At 31.4% G+C, this 27,509-nt stretch overlaps 1 protein-coding gene across 2 annotated transcripts in view; it reads left to right on the top strand.

Annotated features, from left to right (window-relative positions):
• Window positions 1-6,542: 6,542 nt before the first annotated feature.
• LOC139503675 (peroxidasin homolog) overlaps window positions 6,543-27,509 on the top strand; it is a 31,748-nt gene continuing 10,781 nt past the window's right edge. For both annotated transcript variants that reach the window (XM_071293496.1, XM_071293495.1), the window contains exons 1-4: window positions 6,543-6,644; window positions 11,026-11,055; window positions 12,351-12,668; window positions 20,037-20,342. In XM_071293496.1, the coding sequence (XP_071149597.1) occupies window positions 6,608-6,644; window positions 11,026-11,055; window positions 12,351-12,668; window positions 20,037-20,342 (691 nt within the window). In that variant the 5' untranslated portion in view covers window positions 6,543-6,607. The remainder of the gene's footprint in view (window positions 6,645-11,025; window positions 11,056-12,350; window positions 12,669-20,036; window positions 20,343-27,509) is intronic.

Below are 27,509 nucleotides of genomic sequence, written 5' to 3'. Positions count from 1 at the left end.
AAAATGAAGACAAATAAATCTTATCAAATTACAGACTTAAAACAAAATAAAAAAAAGGGAATGTGGAATGTGTCAAAGCGAAAACAACCCGACCATAGAGCAGACAACACCAGAAGATCACCAATTGGTCTTCATTATAGCGAGACATTCCCGCACCCGGAGGCGTCCTTCAGCTGGACCCTTAAAAAATATGTATACTAGTTCAGTAATAATGGACATCATAAAAAATCCGAATTATACACAAGAAACTAAAATTAAAAATCATACAAGATTTTCCAAGTCCAGAGTTTCCTGACTTTGGACAGGTGCAAAATTGCGGCGGGGTTTAACATGTTTATGAGATCTCAACCCTCCCTCTATACCTCTAACCAGTGTAGAAAAGTAAAAGCATAACAATACGCACATTAAAATTCAGTTCAAGAGAAGTCAGAGTCCGCTGTCAAAAGATGTAACAAAAGAAAATAAACAAAATGACAATAATAAATAGCAACAGACTACTAGCAGTTAACTGACATACCAGCTCCAGACATCAATTCAACTGATTGAAATATTATGTCTTCATCATATAAATATCAGGCACTATCCCTCCCGTTAGGTGTTTAGTATCATACTATCATAAAATATATGAAAAGAACATAACCCGTGTCATGCCAACAACTGTTTTTTTTTTTAAATAAATGTGTTCAGTTTTGATGCAGAGACCCTATAAGTGAATCAATATTAAAGCCAAAAATCTTTAATGACCCGAAAACAGTATCGTAACTGTATCCCTTCTTAATAAGTATGGTTAAAGATTCTGTAAGCTTTTTAGGTGAATACTGACATTTGTGTGCTTTGTAAAGAATATTACTGTGGATTCATTTATTTTCGTGGGAACCAATTTTCGTAGATTGAGGAAAACTTACATGTTCGTGGATATTTGATTTCGTGGTATTGCCAAAGACTGCATACAAGCAATGGAAAATTTGTCTTTCGTTGAACATTTAATTTCGTGGTTTACCTATACCCACGAAATCCACGAAAATTGGTATTAAACGTATATTAATGAATCCACAATACCATAAAAGATTGGATATGAAATACCTGAACGTATGAGATGCCTGCATGTTGAGTTATATTTAAGAACTATTTCCTTATACCGATGATAAAATTTAGTAAATGTTTTGACTAGTTTGTGATATCGAAAACCCTGGTGTTAAAATGTTTCAGTAATACATACATTTTTCGCGCTAAAATCTAATACGTTGTTACATACACGAGCGAATCGTAAAGGTTGTGATATGTTAATTCATTACTATTCTGAAACAAACTTTATACAAGTACTATTTTATTTTTCGAATCGCTCTGATGAACGAATATCTTGTTTCCAAATAATCATTCAAGGTTTAACCAATTGTCATAGATACCCTATACAATCAAATCTATGTATAACTATACAACTGCTTGTCATCGTCTAAATCACAGGTGTTTGTATTGAGCTATATATTTGATAATGAATTTAAATATTTCATGCTATAAAATTATCATATCTTACACATAAAAAATGACATCCAAAGCATACTGGTTTATGTGTGTACAATAAGCACAAAAAAGTACAAAAAAAGTTTCAACATGCGTCAGGTCATGTGTTAAATATGTTACAGTAACTAGGGAAAATCAGGAATTACACGTAATTATTAAAACATTAAGTAAATACATGTAAATACTTATAAATTTAGTAATATATGTGTTAACTGATTGCCTCAGTAATTATAGATATTTACTGATTTTTTTGGGTCATTTTTACAGCTATTTTCTTAGTTGATATTTGTGTTTTATAATTTAAGTCATAAATCAAGAAACTAAGTAAAAAGTAAAGGGGTATGACCTATTTCAGTGTTAAGGAATCAGAGGTACATAAAGACTGCATATTCGTTAGTTTTGTTTGTCAATTGAAACGGGGAAAATGGTTTTTTTTATCATTATGAACCTGCGAAAAATCATTTGCAAACATGCAAGACAAAAATTTAAATCGAAATATGAGAAATACATTTGAGATCTCAACCCTTCCCCTATACCTCTAACCAATGAAGAAAAGTAAACACATACTGACGCACATTTAAAATTCAATAAAGTTTTCCAAGACCTCTCAATGCAAATTTTACATGTTTACATGGTTATTTGGCAGTTACCATACCTTTTTGTAGCTAATAAAAAATATTCAGGAAATTAGAGCGTTGGTTGTCCCGTTTGAATGGTTTTACACTAATAATTTTGGGGCCCTTTATAGCTTGTTGTTCGGTGTGAGCCAAGGCTCCGTGTTGAAGGCCGTACTTTAACCTATAATGGTTTACTTTTGAAATTGTTATTTGGATGGAGAGTTGTCTCATTGGCACTCACACCACATCTTCCTATATCTATTCAGATTTAAAGTACATGTATATGTTTATAAGATGGTACATGTGAGTGAATGTTGACATTTTGATAGTGTTGCACCTATCCTTACGAAACAACTATTCCTGATTTTTAAAAAACCCAGCTACAGACATACATTGTTATTTCTGTATAGGTTTGGTGCCTTCTGGTTTGAATTTTACAATGTACTTTATAATGTATATTCTTTACATAATCTTGCTTCCTTTCCAAACAAAATGAATAATCTGCTGATTGTAGTGTTTTTAATTTTAGTTTCTTGTGTACAATTTGGAAATTAGTATGGCGTTCATTATCAATGAACTAGTATATATTTGTTTAGGGGCCAGCTGAAGGACGCCTCCAGGTGCGGGAATTTCTCTTTACATTGAAGATCTGTTGGTGACTATCTGCTGTAGTTTTTCTATGGTCGGGTTGTTGTCTCTTTGATACATTCTCCATTTCAATCCTCAATTTTATTTAGCATATCCTTTGAAATTAAGACTATCACATTCTTCCTTGTATAATTTGAAAATCTCCTCTGAAATATATGTTTTTTTCTTCTTGTTGCCCATTTTAAACAAATATGAAAAAGTTAGCATAAAGGGGCATTAGTTGTTTAATTCATTTTCACCGATTTGACTCATATTCTCATATTTGATTTATGATATACTTAAACTTATATCAAAATCACTAAAAGTCTTAAAACAACAATTAAAATGCATGAACTGTTACAATATATAACAAAATTATGTGTGTTATATTGTCTAAACGTCATTTTATTCACCATCGAAATGACCTTTGAACACAGTCATATACATGTAACCAAATATTAACATATGATAAACAGATAATGTCCAAGTGTAATTGATATACTTGTAATTGAATAACTAATCAGCAATATTTCTTAACTTTTTTGACAATTTTAAACCAAATTTGCTGGTAAAATTTAATAATCATTTCACTATCTGATTATCATCGATGATTTAACCACAAAAAAATCATCTCGATTGTTTGGTTTATCTCGTAGCTTATGACTTATAAAGAAGAGGTATAGTTTAGGATGATGACTTTGAGTTAATACTCGGCTGAATGATCAGTAGACCACAAAACAGCATTTTTTTAATCATTAGTAAATAGGTGTAAAAGTTCCGGTGAAAATTTGTAATTACTGGGCAGTTTGAGGAATTTCATGTGATTCATATTTTTTAATAATTACATGTAATTCCTAATTTCAACGTTTTACTGTGACATATATATAACGAAAATGGAATTCTTGTTCAAGTTTTTATTTTTAAATTTATTTGATTTATTTCTTTGTTTAATAACAAACTCCGTTCTGTTTTTTGTTACAGTAATGTTTGACTGGTGTCTTTCGTGTAGCTTTCGTTCAATAAATAAAATGCAATATTTGTCCTAAATGAGCTAATATAAATACAGAATAAATCAGCGTAAGATAGAAAAAATTAAAAAGGGCGCAAGTTCCATATCAGGAAAGTCGCCTCCAAAAACATCAAAATACATTGTTAATAATAAAACAAAAGTAAGATAGAAATTTAGATCTCCAGGCGCCAACGATAGTAAATAGATGACAGAGCATTTTTTTTCTCACATTTATCCCTTTCATACCTATAAACTACACAAACTTTCCATATCATCATTCAAAGGCTAATAGCATGCTACAAAATCTGGTATTTCCTTTTTGTTTTGTTTATCTTTATCTGAATCCGACCCGATCATATCAATTTACTGTATTCTTAAATACGTCTACGTCAACGTTACTGATGCGACTGTATACGTTTCAAATTTACTGACCTTTATTTAAAGTTTTCGTTCAAAAAGTATCTACATTGTCATTGAATTTGTTAACAAAATAATCATCTTCTATTTGAATATTAGAGTTTTGTTGAGTAGAAATGGAATTCTTGTTTTTTATGGAACTATTTCATATAATCTTGATACATGGTATGTACCAAATGTTTCATATTTGATCACTTTTAAAATCTTGAGCTCGTTAAACATTTTTTAAAAGATTTACCTGTTGGAGGCATACAAAAAGTTAAAATAGAAATAAAAAGTAATGTCAACGGAAATATATGCATATAAATTTGAATCTGTCTAACGGAAATTGTTTTCAATTCGTTTGATTAATTTTGCTTTTTGAAAAACTTTTCCGTTTTGATTTTTCGGGATTTTATAAAATAAAAACATATTGCAACTCTTGAGCATTTGTCTTATTAACGTAACAAAGTTAAACAATTAGGAGAAACAGGTGTAAGACATTTATGACTTTGTAATGCAATGAATAATAAAACAGTTATTGACAAGGTATTCTTTGAGAAAGTATTCAGATAATTATCATACTAAAGTTGTTAATGCAATACTACAATTTACATTTATGTACAGACATTGCTGAAAATGCCCGTGAAAATATAATTTAAAATATATTTTTTCAACGATCGGATTAAAGTATATATAAAAAGCGCTTTTTAAGTTTTTAACATATGATTTTACTTTGAAATATAAAAAAATACAAGCATTTATCACAATAAGCTTACCATATCTACTTGCTGACAGCATGACAAAAACCCAAAAGAAAACATAACTTGTTATGTTCAATTAAATATTGAATGTCAGTTTTTAAAATTTTCTAATTTTGTGGAATAAAAACAAATTTAAAAAAGTAGGCAGAAATAAGCTTAGCCACCAAGAGCTCGAGTGGCAGGCGATTAATTTTACTCTACTTTGAGCATGTTCAGAAAAGTGATTGTTTTTCTATATTCCTTATCCGTTGATGATATTTTGGGGAGTAAAATCGTACAAGGGAATTATTTGAGGTATCCCTTGTATCCAAATTTCATTGACAAACCAGAAATTTATGTAGCCGAATCATCTGACAAACCCAACTTCCACGTTTATATTGCATAAATTTTGAAACAAATCAAAAATATATACTTTTTCACACTCAATAACAGAAATTTTATATTCACCTAGAAATTGAAGAACACCTTACTATCAAAATACCTGAAAAACACATTTTTTAGACAAATTATTCAAGTTAAGATCTAAAAAGACATTCTAGATGTGTTTTTACCGACTGGAATATTTTGACTTCGTGTATATATAAATAATTGCTGGTCATCGAATCTTCTTTGAAATACTAGAAATGAAAATTCTGAGTGCACCGGAAATATTTAATTGTCGAATTAAGGATGTACTTAGGTGAGGTAAGGTAAAAATTAATAAATTAAGAAGTTAAAATTGATACTATAAGTTGGTAGAGCATCAAGTAAGGATAAAAATAAGTTAGAAATAGTGATAGGTCATGGAACTCCTTTTCGAGATATTTGAGATTTAAAATATGGCGGGAAAAGGCTGACTCCGACTTTTACCTTATATTTGGATTGGTTATATTAGGTCTCAAAACAAAAGAAAGAAAATTAAGAATTTTCTAAAATTTTGGTAAATGACCTTTCATGAGCTATTTAGTCTAATGTGAAAAAATAAATGGGTGTTATGGGGCAAAATATTTTACATTGTATTGTATGGAAAAACACCAAGAGTCCGAATATGTGTCACAAATTTCAAAACCTCACCTAAGTACATCCTTAACGTTCGCTATTTTTCTACTATTTTTTTTACTGTAACAGATATACGGAATCTTCTAGTTTTATCCACGTTCTGACAATACAAATTTTACCCGCTTATTCGTTCGTTTCTATTTTATACTTCTATTACATACAAAATCAAATAAGATGTTTTGAAAAAAAATGAAATTCTTTTTATATTTGCATTGTTTTTGAAAGAAAAAGAGATGCAAATGTTGAATATGTCAAAACAAATCTACAGAAAAAAATTTCCAGCTAAACTATGCAATTGATTATATCTATAAAAAAACAAGGACATATCCCTTTCTTGTTTGCTTTTTAAATTCAGCCTTTCATTTTGGGAAACAATTCATAAAAGTCTTGTAAAAAGTTTGTTGTTTTGAAACAGCGTAGTGAACATCCTTAATACATTTAATAAGATGAATGCAATATTGTCCCAAAAGATCTACTTGTCGTATAATTACTTTCAATAATTATGTTGTGTCTCGAAATAGTGATATTTAAAGTTCTTATTCACACATGATCTTTCATTGAAATTGTTAACCCTGACACACATCGTCGATGAAACTTTAAGTGATTTGTGAAATATACTTCCTCATGAAGTAAATATGGATATTTCAGTATTTCACTTGATCCTTATATATGGTAGGTACTTATTTACACATACAAGAGAATTTAAGTAACAAAGTTTTAGACAAATTCAGTATTAGATAAATGCTACCCACTGTTTCATATGCGTCTCCCCCTAAAATCATAAGTTAACGTTCTAAAATTTAAACTGTTATTTTTTCAACGTATCGACATTGATACCAATTATAATTTTAAATCTTAGTTAATATTTGCAAAGTAGATCTCTTTAAATAGCCATAGTCCTGAATGTGTCCTTGTAACATATGCAAATCAAATCGTAAAAAACCTGTAGTATAATTATTGACGTAAAATATTTCTTTGCAAATATAATAAGAATAATATATTCTTTTATATTAAATTGTCTCTTCCTACCCAAGATTATCGATAATATTAATCGTATAGCAACACCGACAAAAATTAGATATTACAAATTCAGAAATTGTAACAATTATTTAATAAACTCATCATAGATACGTGGACTAAATTTTGTATATACGTCAGACGCGCGTTTCGTCTACAATAGACTCAACAGTGACGCTTGAATCCAAAAAAAGTTAAAAAGGCCAAATAAAGTACGAAGTTGCAGAGCATTGAGGACCAAAATTCCTAACAGTTTTGCCAAATCCAGCTAAGGTAATCTAAGGGATCGGCGTTACACGAATAAAAAGTTCACATTTTGAACTTTGAATACATTAATTGTAATCAAAATTTTCTAGATCGCAATAAATGATCTTGTAGTGTTGACCACTGTCTAAAAATCTAAGAAGACATTATTGAGGGAAATTTTGAAAATTATCCACTTCTTAATTTTTAATGTACTAAGTAACGGCAACAGTAGTATACCGATGTACAAAAGTTATAAATCGATTGAGATAAAGCAAATCCGGGTTTGAAACTACCAGCGATGGAAAATAAAAACTATAACGGGAAAAATAGGAACACCAGAACACCAATAACACTGAAGTGCAAGTAAAATAACACCAACATACACATTTACGTACTATTGCAACTGACATATTCCTGACCAGGACATTTTTAGAAAACCTGCTTTTTTTGCTATACAACCTGTCTGCTTATATGACAACATTACAAAATATTGCTAAAATGACAACACTACAATACTAAGAATCATAGCACAAACACATACACGATAATAAATCGTAAGTCTACAATCTTACATACAATAATATTTCATTATTATCTACTTCATAAATATGAATTTACGGACACTTATTAATCCCTTGACACCATTTGCAAGTATGATTGTAAGGAAACGATGATAGTCCATCGGAAGGGGACGATAAATGGCTGACCCGTGTTAGGAGAGTCATATCTCTTGCACGTAAAAGACACCGTCGTAGATTTCCAAAGAGAGCAGGATAATGCTGCTACAAGGCAGCATTCGCACCCGCAAAGGGGGGAAAGGGATTAATATAAGTTGCAATAACTCGTTTCCCAATCCACTATAAATAAATATGTTTAAATTAATATGACAGTTATAAAGATGTGAAAAACAAAACAAAATGCTTGTTTGAGTGCAGTTATATAAAGACAAATAAATTTTTAAGAGGTTGTTTATTCTTGTGTTATTATTTTTTGGAGTAAGAATCGTTTTGTTTTATGTGGGGTTTCGATTTTTGATAGCCTTACTTTAAATAATTGTATTCTCCTTGAAAGTTATATTAAAGAAACTATAGAAATATCACACACTTGCACTTACTGTTGTTACCAGTGAATCATTTAAATCTATGAACAAACATTTAGAAATAGAAGAATATTTATATCTTTCTAAATATAGACACGAGTCATTTGTCGACAGTTTGGGGTGAATTAATGGAATTAATCAATAATTTGACTGCATATTTTGATGTTCTCAAAAGATATATTACTTTCTCGCTGTGTCGAAGACACATAACATCCTTAAACTGTTTTCTGCTCTTTGGACCAATATCTTTTGTCGAGTTGTTGTTATTTTGACACACTTTCCAATCTCATTCTCAATTTTATCTTTAATCCTCGCATTTGGGTTTTTTGCTTCTAGTATTCACAAGACGAATCAAGGACTAGACTCGACATCATTATTAATTGTAAGATGCATGATAAATTAATATATATGCTTTACGTATGTTTTGTAACATCGTAAGTATGGCTAATTTGTTCTTCGATAAATTCATGTACCAAGTCAAGACTATTACATTTGTTTGGCACACTTTTCGATATCTGAAAATATATATGCATGTCAACTGATAATTTATTTTTCAAAACACAACTTCAATTCTTGCTTGATGTACATTTTTACGCAAATCTCAAGTCAAGAGCTCTGGCTTTGTTTGTCTTGTATGTTTTCCCGACGTAGTCGGTAAGTTTCGCTTTGTGCCCTTTGAACTTAAAGACGCTTCACTATGGCAACAGAATATGTATGCTCGAAAATCAACAGAATATGTATGCTCGAAAATCCTTTCTGTGATTGGACAAAAAGCTGTCACGATGGGTGATTTGGTTGTGTTTGAAAAAACGTCTCGAAAATTATATCGTGATGGAAAGCAAGTGAAAAACTAAATATTTGAACTAGATCTTACAAAGATTTATATTTTAATTAAAATAATTGTTTCTCTAATACCTCTTTGCATTCATGACAGCTGTTTATTCTGGACAATTATATAATTTTTAATGTAAACTTTCGCATTTGATATTTCCGCGGGGTTTTGGGTGAATGTAAATAGAAAGATATAACTTATACTACCAACAATAGTGTCTAGCTTTGTTAGCCATGAATTAAGTGTAATGTAAACAGTAGTAAATGTATATTTGTTTCTTTTTTTTTTTTTTTTTTTTTTTTTGCACTGGATTTTTTTACAAACATTTTTTTAGGTATCATCACAATATTCTTATATACTATTGCCTTAATATAACCAGACTTAGTAAAGAATTTCTTGTAGTTACATTCAGATGGAGATTTTATTAAAGAGGTTCTGCATCATTAAGTCATTGTGCTTCTGAAGTTTATCGAAATGATAGTTTTAAACATATACTCAAATTTAAATACGTCGGATATCTTTTTTAAAGATAGTTCTTATTTTAATTTAAGTTCTGTTTACGTCACACTTCCGCGTACGGGATTTTCTCGCTGCGTTAGTGGTTTTCAGATATTATCTATTCTTTGGTCGGGTTGTTGTCTCTTTAAAATATTCTCAATTTCCATTCTCAATTTCATTCATGATCAATCTACAAGCTGGCCAACGATTTATGTGTGTCGAATTGAGGGGTAGGATAATACAAAACTATTCACATACTAAATTAATTTGACGTAACATAAGAAAACATTATGCACTTTAATCGGGGGAAGTACTTTACCTTAAATCTCATAATATACAAAACAAATTTGAAAAACACATTTGGTGTTTAAATAATTGTCAGAAATTCAAAATCATATTTAATAAAAGTAAACGATCTTTATCTATTACGTTCTATCTTTTAAATTTCACAAACATGGTCTATCTTCATACGATAAGTTGCTATTTGGTCATTACACTTATCGGTTTGTTTTTTTTTATTTTTGTGACTTCACTTATAAGTTATTTTATAAGTTATTAATTTTGAAAATGTATTTTGTAAAAACATAGGAACACTGCATTGACTTTAAAAAAAATGAAACTAATTCAGACGATCTTCATAACAAATTTTATAAATACAGTGGTTTTAACTAAAGCAGCAATATAGATTTGATTAAAAAGCGATACTCATATGAATTGTTAATTTCTCATTAAACATCTTATAAGGTAATTCGTCTTAAATAAAAATGTTAGAGTGCTCAAAACTTTACCTTGTATTGTTCTAAATGTCAATCACGCATTTTGTCAATGTTGTCTTATTTAGGTATTACCAAAACGAAACTTTTTTATCGGACCACAGATAAATTATCACGTTGTGATTGGTTAAACGCCGTCACGTGGTGACCCCCTATGAGACCGTATGGGGTTAGTAAGTTTCATATGGGGTTCAAGACGCGATAATGGCGACGTCATCTATTAAAGTTGTTGTGTTTCATTGTTTATTTTTCAACAAAACGCCGCAGAAAAAGTCCAGCGTCCGATAAATTCGTTATACGGTTAACTACTGACCCCCTACGGATCCATAGAGGGTAAATAAAATTCATAGGGGATTCGGCCCCCGACATCACCCCCTATGGATTCTACTAACCCTCTATGGATCCGTATGGGGTCAGTAGCAAACCATATAACTTATAATGGTGAGCAGATGATTTACAATATATCTTTATCAACAAGGGAAGTCGTAATTCCGAATTTGATGACATTAACATTTTTTCTTCTTTATAAATGTATAGTCATCTGTTGTTGGCGACTTTGAGTTAATTTTAAATGCCCGTATATTTCAGTTATTTCGGAGGTTGAAACAGAAAACGGAGGTAAGATCTCTTATGAATGCTAATTCACAGTTTATGAAGGCTCTTTCCCTAACTCACGAATAACCATCATGCTATACTAATATTACAATTGCTAACGTATGCTTACTTTATGGTTATGAATTCCCCTTTCTATCAACAGGATATATTTTTTTTTATTTTGAAAACTCCATATGTTATTATTTGTCTGTGCTTTACCAACATTTAAGATATGCTGCTTTTAACGATCATACAGTGCTCTACGATTTTTATTTTATTTACAGCTCTTATAAATTTATGAAGTTAATTACATATAATGCGTATGGTGTAATGATGTCTGGGTTTTGGTGTAATAGTCAGGTGCATAAGAAAGGTTGTATTGCTTTATATATTAGTTTCAATCTTATAACATGTATCCATTTTTTGTATATTTGTCATACACATCAGATTTTGTGTGATTTTGAATGATGCAAATCGTGTATGATTTAAATTGGAATGTGAAAGGGCTTGTTGTAATGATGTAATGATGTGTTATGCAACGTGCATGGTCTCATGATGTATGATGTATTGTATACATTGAAATTTAACACAATTCGAGCCTGTAAGACACGAATATTGTGTTGATTTGTTAATTCTTATATGTTAGTAAAACAAGTCAGAGGGATTATTAGATACCATTAAGATATTAAAAACTCCTTAGTCGAAAGCCATTGGTCTTTAACATATTTTTTTAAATTGTCGCACATCTGGTGGCTCGATTTATTGATCAGCTTCATACTTTATGCGTTTATTTCAAGATAATAGACCGTTTTCCACATGTGTAGAAAGATAAGGAACCTCTGATTGGCATCCCGGGTGTTATACTGAGAACATAGTTAAACGCAGAAGTTAAAGAAAAAATCGCTCCTCGTATATGTATAAACATGTCTTTATTTCCCATATTGACCCTATTTTTTATTTTTCTCTTTTATATTGTCCCTTAAACCAGTACAAATAAAAGAATATACATATATTTGCATGTATGCCAAGAAGTTTGCAGTGATTCAATGAAATGTAAATAGCCATCGATCAATATTTTCATTTATATGTTCAGAGTTCGTACAAATATAGTAATGGCATTCCAATTACATTAGTTGGCTGTTGTTTTTCAGTCCCGTTGTGTTATAAAGCTTTTCACTTGTTATGTTGCTTACACATCTTGTATGCTTTCAAACTTGTGTATGTACACATTCCTGATACAGTTAACTCATAAAAAAAGCTTAGAAAACATAAAAGGTATAGAGAATAATTTTTACATTACATGTATTGTTATTATATAGGTCAGATATCATTAAAAGTGAAACCCTTAGATGGAACTGCGGTTTACGGAGATGTGTCCTACACCATAGAGTGTACAATAACTGGAACCCAGGCTACATCATGGTCGTGGTCAAAGAGCTCAATCACTAGTACTAGTGGTAACACAGCGGTACTATCTAGTAGAAGCAAATATAGCATAGTAATATATCCAAATGCTACGGATTTAACTATATATAACATTGTAGAGGAGGATGAGCAGGACTATTTCTGTCAAGCGACAATAAATATTGGTACAGGGTTAAAATTCCAGACGAAATCAAGGCTTATTGTCAATGGAGGTCAGTTCTAGTCAGATGTAGCTCACGGTGTAAATGTGCTATATTTTTTAATTAAGTTGATGTAGTAAAATCTGATCATTCAATATATAAACTCTTTAGCTATAATTGTACAAAAAGCTTTACTTATGAAGTTGACCATATCATTCATGAACAGATATATTTCATATTGAAATCCATTACAAGACTTCGTGAAGATACTTTTAGTATACGGTTAGATGTTTACTGCAAAAATGTTTTTAAAGGTTTTTTTGTACGGCTTTCCTATCTGTCCCTTAACGACGTTTTCTTTTCTGATGACCAAAATTAATGTATATGACCAAAATATTAAGTCAGTATTTTCCTAGGTTAGATATCGCATATAGAACCTGGACTCTACTGTATTTGTCCTGATTTGTGATAGAGCTGGTGATTGGGAATTTCCAGTTTGAAATCCGAAGACAGCAATATCGTGATTTATATCCAATTTGTTAAATGCACCTGTGACGTCACTTTTGTGGCGTTGATACAATCGTGTGAGGGACAGTTCGTGGATCTGTTGTGCTATATTTGTGTGCTGTCCTAGATTGCCTTACGTGTTCATTTGTATTCTGTTGTTAGCATGTCGAAATGTACAATTGTATTGGTTATTTGTATATTTCTTGTCCTGAATGTTTTTGCATTTACTTGCATGCAGTGTTGTCATTCTAGAGGTATATTTAACATTGCCATAAAAGCGCGAGGTTTTGCTGCACACAAATCCAGGTATAATCCACCTTTTTTTCTTAAAATGTCTGTACCAAATGAGGAAAATGGAAGTTGTTATCTTATAGTTCGATTCTGTGTTTGTTGCATTGTCGTTTGTTTTTTGTTGCAATTCAGTGCTTCTGTTGTTTCGTTGTTTTCCTCTTTCAAAACGTTTAGGAAATTTTGGCTATCAATGCTCTTTTACTTTGTACTTATATTGGCTTTAATTACCTTTTTTGATTCGATTGGCACTCATACAAAATCTTAATCCTTGTAATAATGATGTGTTTGTTTTATATATATGTTGCCGTTTGTTTTTTTGTTGTTTATTTTTGTACTTCAGAGTTTCTGTTGTTCCGTTGTTTTCGCCTTATATTTTATGAGTTTCCCTCGATTTTAGTTTGTTTCCCGGATTTATTTCCTCTCAATCGATTTATGACCTTTTAACAGCGGTAAACTACTGTTGCCTCTTTATCAAAATACAAACTACATAAGAACTTTGCTAATATTCACAATTATGAAATTTTGGTTACAAAATACACAGTCACAAATACTAATATCAGTTACAAAAAAAGAAGAATGCTCGGAGTCCTTGTTGTACATGTACAATGATAGATAAATATCTAATGAAATCATCACGTACACGGAAGTCGTTATGTTTAATAAAGAGTTTGACTTTCGTTCTACAAAAATACGTATCATTCGGGTGCTTTCATGTGTATATATTAAATGTAGAAGCATATTTAAAAAAAACTAAATTGGCTAAAACAATTTATGCATTATGCAATATTTTTATTAGTATTTAATAGGTCACGTTTCCCCGACTGATTCATTTCAAATTTTATGTTATGTTGTTTATTTTAAACACAAGATTTGACGATGAGCAGCAAATTAAATATTTTAATTCCACCATTTAAAAACCTTCAAAATTATCTTAAATTAGAATTATGTAAGATTATGTTTTGGTCATTAATTTAGAGACTTTCAGTGAATAGATTTGTTGCCAGCTTTATATATTATTCTTTTATATTGAAGATTAGATATATTCACCAGTGAATATCTTTTGACCTTATAACTAAAATGTACTTGAAACAAAAATATCTTTGCGATACATATGTTGTGTACAAGTTATCATTTTGTACAAATTATAATTATTGAAAAAAAATTCTATGTTGTGTATGGATGCATTTTAAGACAAAATCCATGAAAGGATGCATTTACAGAAATAATAATGTTATAAGTACGTCTGAACAAGTGACGACTCTGCGATGTATTGCCTAAACATACAATCTGTACATTTAATTCGACTAAACATCAGCTTAACAATGTTAGATCTGTAAATTTGCAGAAACAAATTGTCTGTTCTTCCCTGGCCTGGATTCAAATTCATGACTTTTGCCCGACGCGCTTGAATAGACTTAATTTTGTTAAATTGTTGTTTTTCTTTACGTGGATTTTTGTAACGAATTTTAGAATAGTTTTTGCCTGTATTGGTTTTTACTTTCGTTTTTAACATGACTGATATTGTGCATGTGTCATTAAGACTTGGGGTAATTAAGGTTTTTCCTTTTTCTATAACAATGTATAAGGAAAGACCTTACTGTATTTCTTCTGGTTATTAATGTCTTTCCTTTCTTAATGGAAAGACCTTACTGTATTTCGTTTGTTTATTAGGTCTTTCCACTTTTCTGTGGAAAGACCTATTGTTTTTCTTCTGATTATTTTTTTTTTTTTTTTTTTTCTTCCGCCTAATTTTGTTCTTGCGATAAACATTTGTTTCGCAATATGTCGCTTAGATATTTGGTATGTGATATTGAACAGTTTATGCGCTTTTGAAATTTACCCTGCGTAAACGAATACTTTTCTTTGTAGGAGTTATCTCCCCAAACACTGTTTTCCTTGTTAGCGCATCTCCTTCGCAACCGTAAAAGATTATGACAAATTTATTTTACAAAATTGCTCGTTATATCCTTCGCATGATTTGTCCTATTTGGACCGAAGCGATATGACCGCTCCATATGAGAGTTATTTCCCCTTATGCATCTGATATAAGTGATATGAATTTCTATCTTATAAATCATAAGTGATAGAGACCTAGGATCTCTTGATTTGAGGTCCTTGGTCCCCAAAAATGAAAATTAGGTCAAGGTCAAAGGTCAAGGTCATTTTCTAATATTTGAATTTGGCTTATTTTCACTTATATCCAAAGACTGTATAAGATATCAACAAATTATTTTTACTAAATTGTTAGTTGCGACATGTCGTAAGATGTGAATTTTGATTGCAAGCGTACGTTGAATGTAAAAGGGAGTTTTCTCCCCTCTTGTATTTAAAAATACGCGTTTGGTGATATAACTCATTAACTAAATATAATAAAGACCTATGGTCTTTTGATTTGAGGTCCTTGGTTTATGACCTTGAAATTGATCTCAAGGTCATAGTTTAATTTGACGTTCTAGATTTTGACCTTTGCTTTTATTCTATATGTAAACATGATAAAGATATACAACTTTTAGAAAAAGGTATCAAACCATTTAACCTTGTAAAAAACAACCGGAAGTGACCTTTTGTAAACCGGAAATAGCTATTTTTTTGTACTTTATTAATATAAAAGTATATAGAACCAGATATTTTTGGAATCAGTGTCAAGTAAATATTCAAATATAATCGGAAGTAACATTTTTCAAACCGGAAGTAAAAAATTATCTCCCTTATTTAACAAAAAATGTATGGAAACAATATATTTTTGGAATCAGCTTACTAGGAGCTATCATTTGACGATTGAAATGACATTTTAAACTTAGTTTCACAACTTTTCATATCAAAATACATTGTTTTGATGGAAAGACCTTCAATTGTTCTCTGAACAATTGGTTTTTAATTATTATTCTTTTTCTTCCGCCGTTTTCAAAGTCAATCGCCAAGAAAAGTACTCAAGATATCAAGACGATCTTTGGTACCAAGTATCGGGTTAATAAAAGCTATCTGGTATTAGGGGCACCGAAGTGTACTATTTAACCTTATAGGAGTTATCTTCCCAATAACAAAAAAACACTGTTATCACTACTCCTCATAAATTATAAGACTTAGCGGCAAATGTTTTTGTTTCAAATGTTCCTTGCCAGATGTGGCAACTTCAAAAAATTTTAACCGAAGCGATCCAGTGACTTCTTATAGGAGTTATTTCCCCTTGAATTTTTTACTTTTCTGTGTGCATAAAAATCTCATGAACCGTAAGTTGTAAAGACCTCGGGTCTTTAGATTTGAGTTCATTGGACTAAAACTTGAAAATATAGGTCAAGGTCAAAGGTCAAGGTCATATTTAAGATTTTCATATTTCTTTGATTTCCCTATAATTCTTGAATGGTTATAGATACAGAAAATTTAAGCAGTGAAAAATGCTTCATACTTCAAGGGGCAACTTTTTTACTTGATGACTGTATTGGTTTTTCCATTATGTAAGGGACATAACCCCTATTGATGGTTTATAAAATGCCATTATTAGTAAACTCTTAACAAAGGTCCTTGAGACATAGGTCTTTTGCAATGACATTATAGAGCAATGACCATGACGAAGGTCACAAGGTCAAAGGTCAAGTTCATCAAATTATGTGGTTTGGACACTATTTAAAGAGTTTTATGTGTGTTTGAATTCCAACCAACCAATCAAATAATCAACCAACCAACCAACCAATCAGTGTATGCATGTTTCCGTCTCATCTTTTTCTTTTTCGCTTGTATCAAGAGATCCTATCCAACGTGTCTAAACAACCAACCAACCAACCAACCAACCAATCAATCAATCAATCAATCAATCAGTGCATTGATGTTTCCGTCTCATGTGTTTAATATGGGGTCCGAGATCTCTTTTGTGTTTTTCACTTGAATCAAGAGAACCTATCAAACGTGTTTAAATAACCAACCAACCAACCAACAAACCAACCAACCAACCAATCAATCAATCAATCAATCAATCAATGCATGTTTCCGTTTCATGTGTTAAATACGGGGTCCAAGTTCTCATTTGTTTTTGTTTTTTCTCTCGTTTTAATAGACCCTATCCAACGTGTTTAACCAACCAACCCATCAATCAATCAATTAATCGATTTATCAAGCAATCAATCAATCAATCAATCAATCAATCAATGAATGCATGTTTCCGTTTCATGTGTTTAATACGGGGTTCAAGATCTCATTTTTTCTGCTTGTTTCACAAGACCCTAGTCCCAAGTGTTTAATAAAACAATCAACCAACCAACAAATCAATCAATTAATCAATCAATATATATAACAGTTTATTTATGACAGTATAATTAAAACAAAATGGAAGGAAAGACCTATCAATTATTCAAGAAGAATTGAATTTTGATTATTACTATTATTATTATTCTTTCCGCCAAACTAAAACAAAATTTCCCAAAAAAAGTACGCGACATGTTGAAATGATATTAGGTATCTAGTATCGGTTGACCAAAAGCTATCTTGTGGTGAGGGCACGACCCCGTAAAATTTCCTGTATAGCGGTTATCCCCCCTAACACCGAAAAAAATGTAGACTCTGATTCTTCGTTACATTTGGATTGAAAAGTTTCAACGACTCATTGGTAGGTTTATGCCCCTTTGAAAATTGACCCATGCCGGTTGGTCACTTAAACTCAGAAACTGTAAGTTGTAACCACCTAGGACCATCACCAATGCTCATCAATTCACGTGACCAAGAAAATTGACCTAAAGTCAAAGGTCAAGGTCATGACCTAGATTTTGACCTTAGCTTGTTATCTGATTTACTCAATAACCATAAAAGATGGCTGATAAAATGTAACAGAGCAAATGTGCGTCTTGTCAAGATCTTCATTTGTTATGTGGGTTTCTGTTATGGAACTAGGGCATCAAAACTGTTTTTTGGGTCCGAAATGATGATTGTTTGCATATAACTCAAAATTGGTTAGAGATAGAAAGAAACTTTGAATAGCAGAATTGTTCAGCATAATAAGATCTACAAAGTTAGGTCAAGGTCAGAGGTCAAGTCCCTAGCAACGACATAAAACATCTTAGCAATCATATATTTTTGAGCTTAGAAGGCTATGAATAATATAAATATAAAAATTTTGATACTGGAAATGACATTTTTGTCCCTAGCAACGACTTATAAGTCCTTAGCAATCAATTATTCTTTTAACTTTAAATACTATGAATAGTACATATGACATTTTTAATACTGGAAGTAATATTTTATCCTTAGGAATGATTTTTGTCCTTAGCAACCACGTGTTATGAACATAAAAGTCCTTAGAAACCATATATTTTTTTAACTAAGAAGGCAATTAATAAAAGAAAAAAGGGAAGACCTTTCAATTGTTCATGAACAATTGACTTTTTAATTGTAATTGTAATCGTTAATCAGCTGTAATTGATTACAATTTTTCAAGTAATCATTGTAATCAATTACTTTTCAAAATACCCTGTAATCCTGATTACTTTTTGATTACATTTTAATTACAATGAAAACAATCTTAAACTGTGTTTATGGTCAATAAATGAACAATTTTTTTATTCTTTTTTAAAGAATATTTTACATGTTAAGATAGTTTGGTTTACTTTATGAAACATGTCAATAGATTTGTATACTTCAGTAAAAAATAAACTGTTACAGTATTGAAAAGTCATCATTTATAGCCTAAGAAGAGACATATAATACAATGAGTAAAATATATTGTACTGGCCTTAGTAAATAAAATTTTACATGTATATCCCAATTTAAAGATGTACATATATATATTTGATAATAACTGTTTCTTTAATCCTGAATTATGATCTTTTGTTAATATTGGTTTTTTTGTCAACTTTTTATTGACAGGTAGGAAACCAATTAAGGTTTGTTTTTATTGCAATTTCCAATTGAGTATAGCTGTAGGACAATGTATATAATAAAAGATTAATCAGACATGTGAAAATTTATCTAATTAGCACAAACTAAATTAAAAGTTGGACAAATATCTTGTTGAAGATAAGAAAATGTCTTAAACTTGTCATGTAAAATGCAATGATTCATAGGACTTGTATTTTGTTTACAATTCCATAAAAGTTTTACATAGTTTTTGACTGGTAACTTTATTTCATCCATATTTTAATTTCCATAAACTGTACCTTGAAATACATATATAGTCTCGAAGAGGTCAGAAGACAAACAGCAAACTCTTTATAATGCCATATTCAATTGAAGTCAAAATAATTCAGAGATCAATGATGATTAAGTGTAATGGGTCATAACCAGTGACATAATGTTCATGTATGTATGTAGTGAACTTTTGTGGTTTATTAAATAGATGAAGTTTGTAGTTTATTAAATAGATGAAGTTTGTAGTTTTCATTTTCTAATATATAAAACAAAATCTTTTCTAAAAAGTATTTAAGTTGTATTAAATGTTAATTCATTAATATCATTCAAAATGGGGTTTCTTTTAAATTCATTGTAATCAGATGTAATCATTATTACTTTGCTAAGTAATCATTAATTTAATCAGACACTTTCAGAAATAATGTAATCATTAATTTAATTCAATCGTACACAATGACAAAGTAATTGTAATTTAAGCAATTACATTGAAAGTAATCTGACCCATCTCTGGTGTCATTATCTTTTCAGGTTTCTTAACTATTACTATTTCTCCTGCTAAGGCTGATGTTCTCCAGGGACAATCTCAATTAATCTCATGTTTCGTAACCGGGGAACCAGTAGCCTCAGACATAAGATGGTATTTTACACCAACTGGTTCTGAGCAACGGCAATTATTATACACAGGCAATACAGCGAAGTATTCTGGCGGTAACACTCAGAACCCTTCTTTAACAGTACTGAACTTCCAATCTTCTGATAGTGGTAAATATGTCTGTTCTGCTTCAAATGCTGTTGGAACAAGTACCAGTTCATATAGTGTTCTTAGATTCATTAGTGAGTATATTATATCAAATTAGGTTTGCTTTAACTTTGTCATGATTTTTTTATTACAGGAAAAAAGTGAAATATTGTAAGTAAGTTTTTGGCAGATTTAAAATTTGGATATTTTTTTTCTAATATTAAAGGACGGAATATCTAGAATAGTTAACTAGTGTTTATCGCATGAACAATATTAGTTATCAAGTATCTTGTAAAGCAAATGCATGAACATTTTTTGGAACATAAAAGCCAAAATGAATCTTTACGAAACTTTTATTTTCTTTAAATGTCCTCTACCAAGTCAGGAAAATGGCCATAGTTATATTAGAGTTCGTTTCTGTGTGTGTTACATTTTAATGCTGTGTTTCTGTTGTGTCGTTATTCTCCTCTTATATTTGATGAGTTTCCCTAAGTTTTAGTTTGTAGCCCGGATTTGTTTTTTTTTCACAATCGATTTATGAGTTTCGAACAGTGGTATACTACTGCTGCCTTTCTTTAAAACAATTTTCAACTTTAGTTGAAGTACTTGGTTCCTTGGTAGCGAAAACCCTCACCTCAATAATAAATAATGGTGTTTAGTTTTCAAACCTTACTATATGATATGAACCAATTATAAAACCAATATTTTACAATATGTACAAAAAGTGTATTTGCTTAGAGAGTTATTAGATAGTTACCAATTTTTTTAAACGACATGTTTAATAAAAGACGTTCAATCAATTTGTGAAATAAAAAACATGAAAAACGAACAAAACAGTCATAAACAACAGTTTGCACAATCATTCAAAGAAACGTCAAATTTGAGAAACATCACCTCTTCTTTAAAAAAAAGGGTGAACAAAACAGTCAACAGAATTTGCACAATCATTCCAAGAAACGTCAAATTTGAGAAACATCACCTCTTCTTTAAAAAAAGGGTGAACTTAATTTAATCTGATGAGTCAGCATTTCCTGTTACCGTTGTGTTGCAAATAGCAAGGGAAATTACCTGAAAGGTCATCAACGTAGATAAATGATCAAAAATGACGGGATTGCTTCTATATTGTCATGGAACATATACCAATTCATAATGGCATATAACTCATATATGTGGATTATTTCGCAACAGTTGATTCTTTAAGAGACGAAAGGTGTCACTGGAGTACTTACATTACCGCTTGTCATATTTTGATGACTTTGGTTGAAACTAAAGCTTTATCCGTCTAACAGCAAGAACTCTGTTTCTATTATACAATTTAATTGATGTTGGTATGGTCTGAAAATTTGGTATCTATCATTATTATGATTATAAGCAATGAGTTGTTTCTGTTCGCAAGCGGATGTGGACTCAAGTGCTTATGCGTATTGCTTTGACAAAAAAGGGTTTACCGAAAATAATGCGTATATTTTCGAGGATTTAATTAAGTATATTGAACAAAACACAACAATGTCAGTATTTACCTCAAAGCTTACAAAACCTTTAAACAGATTTATGAAGAAGGGATATAGTTACGATATTGTTGTCAGGTCATTACAGATTACATATTTTGGCTTTAATATTGATTCACTTATAAGGTCTTTGCATCGGAACTAAACACTTTTATTAAAAAAAAAAACAGTTGTTGGCATGACACGGGTTATGTTCGTCTCATATGTTTTATGATAGTATGATTTTTATTTTATTTATTTATTTACAATATTTATACAGCGCATTATCTAATTGAAATTATTCTAAGCGCTTAACATGCTTAAGGGGGCTCGCGGGTCAAAATCAATTTTTTATTTAATATAGAATTTTTCTATATTTTTCTATAAATGAACTTTATCTAAATGGAAAAATGAAATAAAAAAATGGGGTCACCGTTCATTTACGCTCACCATCTGCTTTCAAAAGAAGCATACATTTTTGTAAATGTCCTTTTTTTCTGTTGAACTAATAGAAGAAATAGCGGTAATATCGAAATAAAAAAAGAACTAAATAGCTAAAACTTTACAATTATTTATTTTATGTACAGCTTATTCGAAAACAACAATAAAAAATATAGGTCACCGATGAGTTAAAAAGATATTTCAATTTTAATGCCAAAAAATGGCATGTTTGCTCCTAAGGGAGATAATTTGGAGCTTTTCCAATGATATCTACATTTTAAATGTCACCTAGGGCCAATATGAATTGATTTTTTGGAATGATTTTTGTACCATATGATAAAGTAACAACTACTAAAGGTAATAAATAAAATTTATTATGAAAAATTCAAGTTTAATTTTTTTCTGAAAATCTTATACACGCGAGCCTCCTTTACAGAAAACAATCAATGCAGACAAAAAGAGGTTTTAAACATTAAAACAATCAATGCAATAAGAATGAAATAAAATTTTGAAACACATATATTAAAAAAACCTAAAAGAAACTGAATAGTCTAAAATAATGGGTTTTCAAATTGTTCTTAAAAAGTTCGATTGAGTGTTCGTGCCTTAGATGGCTAGGAAGATTGTTCCAGAGGCTCGCAGTAGCTTTGTCGAAACGTCTTTCTCCATAGATTTTGGTGCGTACACGAATTTGTATAAGCTGCTTGGCATTTTCCGATCTAATAGATCTTGATGGTTGATAGGCACTAATGAGATAGACGGGTGCTAGGCCATGCAGGATTTTGAAAGTATACAAAAGAAGTTTAAATTGTATTCGGTACTGCACCGAAATCCAATGAAGAGACACAAGAACTGGTGTTTTTTAACATGATGATCATGTTTCTTGGTACGTGTAACGAGCCTGGCTGCCGTATTCTGTACTCGCTGTAACTTATTGACTAAACTGGCATTTACACCATATAGCAGAGCGTTTCCGTAGTCTGAACGTGACGAGACGAGCGAGCACACCAAAGTTTTACAGGCATCATCGGTGATATATTGACCTGCTTTTCCATGCTTAATGTTCTATCAAAATAAACACCAAGATTTTTTACCACAGATGCATTGCTTACAATTGATCCATCAAATAACAGATGACAATTCGAAAATTCCTTTACACGATTTTTTGGTAAAAATAAGATCAGTTACGTTTTGTCTTGGTTCAGTTTCAGCATGTTTAAGCACATCCATTTACTAATGTCAGCTAAACAAGTCTCTAGACGTAAAGATATGTTGTCCCAATTAGCGAGGGGTTTGATAACTAGGAAGACTTGCGTGTCATCAGCATACCCATGATCGCTAAAGTTGTGTCGCCGACATATTTAACTGATCGGTTTTGCAAAAATACAATACAATCGGGGTCCCAAAACTGAACTTTGTGGAACGCCATATTCAATGTTTATTACATCTGACAAAACGGAGCCAATTGCTACACGTTGAGTTCGACTTTCAAGATAGGATCTCATCCATGACATCGCTGAGCCAGTTATGCCGTAAAAGTATTCAAACCGAATAATCAGGATGGGATGGTCGATATTGTCGAATGCAGCGGATAGATAGAACATAACAAGTACTGCACAACAGTTATTATCAATGCTATATCATAGTGAACCGTAGAAGAGCAGTTTCTGTTGAATGACAAGATATGCTGAAGCATGTTGTCGAAAAGTGCGTTTGCTTCAAGATGCTGTTCGAACCGAGTTTCACTAACCTTTTCCAAGATCTTTGAGGTAAAAGGCAAGTTCGAAACGGGACGATAGTTTTTTAACTCATCATCGTCAAGATCAGGCTTTTTCAACAAGGCACTGGCTACGGTTACACGGAAATGTAACAATAATAAAAATATTATTGTTACTTTGGAGACTAAATGCCGGAATGCATGGTTGGGCAAGGACCTGTTTAATTACGAATGTAACAATAATTATTGAGGCTACGGTTACATTGCGTTATTGTTACATGAAAAACAGCAATGTACGATGGGACTAGTAATATGTACTAAAAAATAAAAGTTGTAGACATTTATTTTATATTTACAATACATAAATTTATTAAATACAATTTATTTACTGTAACTTTTTATTTACAATGGCAATTTCTACAAATCCAGTAAGTGGTTTTTTTTTTTTGGATGAACACACTGATTACGTCCTCCACGGATACGTGTACATATAGAAGTTCTTAGTATTTAAGTTACAGTTAGCAAACTTTGCTTTTGATGTATCAATTTGCGTCAAGTTGTATAGTTGTATGAAATTTATGTCTTGATATTGTTTCAGTTTCGTTTAAAACGCATTCCAAGTTTTCTTTTTTTCAACCTTAACAATATTTGTTGAATAATAATATTTACTATTTATCAGTATTACAAGTATCGTTTAGTACATATGAAAGAATATTAAGCAACACAACTATAGAAGATTTAAGTTTAATAAATCTAGCGTACTGTTTTTCATGTAACAATAACGTTATGTAACCGTAGCCTCAGTAATTATTGTTACATTGGTAATTTTTTGGTTTCTCGCCCAACTTTGCATTCCGGCAATTAGTCTCCCATGTAACAATAATATTTTTATTATTGTTACATTTCCATGTAACCGTAGCCAGTGCCTTTCAACAAAGGTCTTAGAACCGCTTCCTTGTAAAATGCAGGAACTTGCGATTCTGCCATTGAAGTGTTTACTATCTTGGTTATAATAGGAAGTAAGCTGCCGAGACATGATTTTAAGAGGTAATGTAAGTAGGAATTGGGTCGAGTTCGCATGACTTTACCCTTCGAACTTCTTCAGTTGACGCTGGTGAAAGCGAAGTAAGCGGATTTCAGTCGAATTTTACATCGGCTTCAAGAGCATTGACAACTTCTGTTGATGATTTGTTCGAATTACTCAGGTTGTTTCCAATTGTGTCTATTTTCCCAACGAAGAATTCACCAAATCTATTGGATAGTGCATGTTCGTCCTGATGTATGGTAATACAGTTTCTGCTTTATTTTCTATGAGATTGTTCGGAAGTTTGTGCAGCTGTTTTTGATCGATGACTACATCGAGGGAATGGCCATGTACATGTGTTTTACCGGTGACATGTTGCGAGAGCCCATGTTCCTCGAGCGTTTCTGTGCATCGTTATCTGTCAGATCGTCTAGATGAAAGTTTGGATGATACTTAACCACTCACGGGAGAGATTTTGCATGATATTCATATGATGAAGACACAATCTTTCAATCATTTTAATTGAGGTTCCGGAGCTGGCATGTCAGTTAACTGCTAGTAGTCTGTTGTTATTTATGTATTATTGTCATTTTGTTTATTTTCTTTTGCATGTTTTGTTACATCTTCTGACATCAGACTCTGACTTCTCTTGAACGGAATTTTAATGTGCGTATTGTTATGCGTTTACTTTTTTACATTGGCGAGAAGTATAGAGGTAGGGTTGAGATCTCATAAACACGTTTAACCCCGCCGCATTTTTGAGGCTGTCTCAAGTCAGGAGCCTCTGGCCTTTGATAGTCTTGTATGATTTTTAATTTAAGTTTCTTGTGTATAATTCGGAGTTTAGTATAACGTCAATTTACACCTGAAATACAACAAAACTTCAATATAGAACTGAAAAACAGATTTGAGGTCTTACAACTTGAAGAAAATGAGATTGACATAAACTCTAAATGGCAACATATGAGTGAAATTTATCTAAAAACAAGTGAAGACATCTTAGGTTACAAACATAAAGAAAGAAAGGAATGGCTATCTGTGAAAAACCTGGGCTCTAATTATGGAAAGAAAACTGTTAAAATCAAAAACCAACCAAGCAACAGGAGAATAACAAGAGAGAACAAAAGATCTATATAATATTAAGGAAAAAGAAGTGAAAAAGAATGCAAAGGCAGACAAAAAGGCATACATAGATAAGATTGCAGAAGAGGCTGAAAATGCATCTAAAGTTGGAGATATGAGAAAGCTATATAACATTACAAAACAGTTTAGTGGCAGAGTAAATACCAACAGTACTAACATCAAAGATAAAGATGGTCAGACAATATGCAAATTTGAGAAACAACTGGAAAGATGGAAAAAAACATTTTGAAGAGGTGTTGAATAGGCCTGAACCAGAAATTTCAGTTGACAGGACAGAGGAAGCTCCACCACAAATTGAAATAGAAATGGGACCCATAACAGATGATGAGATCAAAGCAGACATTAAAAAACTTAAAACAACAAAGCTCGTGGGGTAGATGGCATACCAACAGAAGTAATAAAATCAGACATAAATCTCAACGTGAACATCCTACGTGATCTGCTAAATGAAATATGGGAAAAAGAAATACTACCTATCCAGTGGAAAGATGGTATCATCATAAAAATACCAAAGAAAGGTAACCTTACAGGTTGTAACAACTGGCGTGGAATTACTTTAATGTCAGTGCCTGGTAAGATACTTTGTAGAATAATTCTAGAACGAATCAAACACAAAATCGATTCCATTCTACGGGAAGAAAAAAGTGGATTTAGAAAAAAACGTGCATGTATAGATAACATCCTCATACTGAGAAATATTATAGAACAGGCACTAGAATGGAGGTCACCCATATATACAAATTATGTGGATTTTGAAAAAGCCTTTGATAGCGTCAATAGAGAGTCACTTTGGTACATCATGATTATGTATGGAATTCCACAGAAAATAATTCACATCATTATGGAAATGTATGATGGTTTTAGATGTGCAGTTAGACATGATGGAAAACTATCAGACTAAAGACAGGAATGCATAATATCTCCTTTTCTCTTTATATTGGTGGTTGACTGGGATATGAAGAAGACAACAACTGAAAATCATGGTATACAGTGGGGACTAACAATATTTTTAGAGGACATGGACTTTGCGGATGATATCAGCCTCTTTTCTCATACACATGAACACATGCAGAAAAAGACAGATAAAGTAACATCAGAGGCAGGAAAAGTAGGACTGAAGATAAATGCAAAGAAAACTAAGGTGATGAAGATAGGTACAAAAAACAATAAAGCAAAAACAGTGAATGGAAAAGAACTGGAACAAGTAAACTCATTTAATTATCTTGGTAGTAGAGTAAATGCAGAAGGAAATATTGAAGAAGAAGTTAACATCCGTAATGGCAAAGCAGCTTCTGATTTCAAAAACCTGAATAACATACGGAAAAACAACAAAATATCCAGAAAGACAAAGATCAGATTGTATGTTAGCAATGTTAGAACAGTTCTGTTGTACGGTTCAGAAACATGGAGAACAACCAAAACAGTAGAAAGTCGAATTAGAGGATTCGAA

This window comes from Mytilus edulis, chromosome 14 (genome assembly GCF_963676685.1).
Source record: "Mytilus edulis chromosome 14, xbMytEdul2.2, whole genome shotgun sequence".
Classification (NCBI taxonomy): Eukaryota; Metazoa; Mollusca; class Bivalvia; order Mytilida; family Mytilidae; genus Mytilus; species Mytilus edulis.
This window is presented reverse-complemented; position numbering and strand designations above follow the sequence as displayed.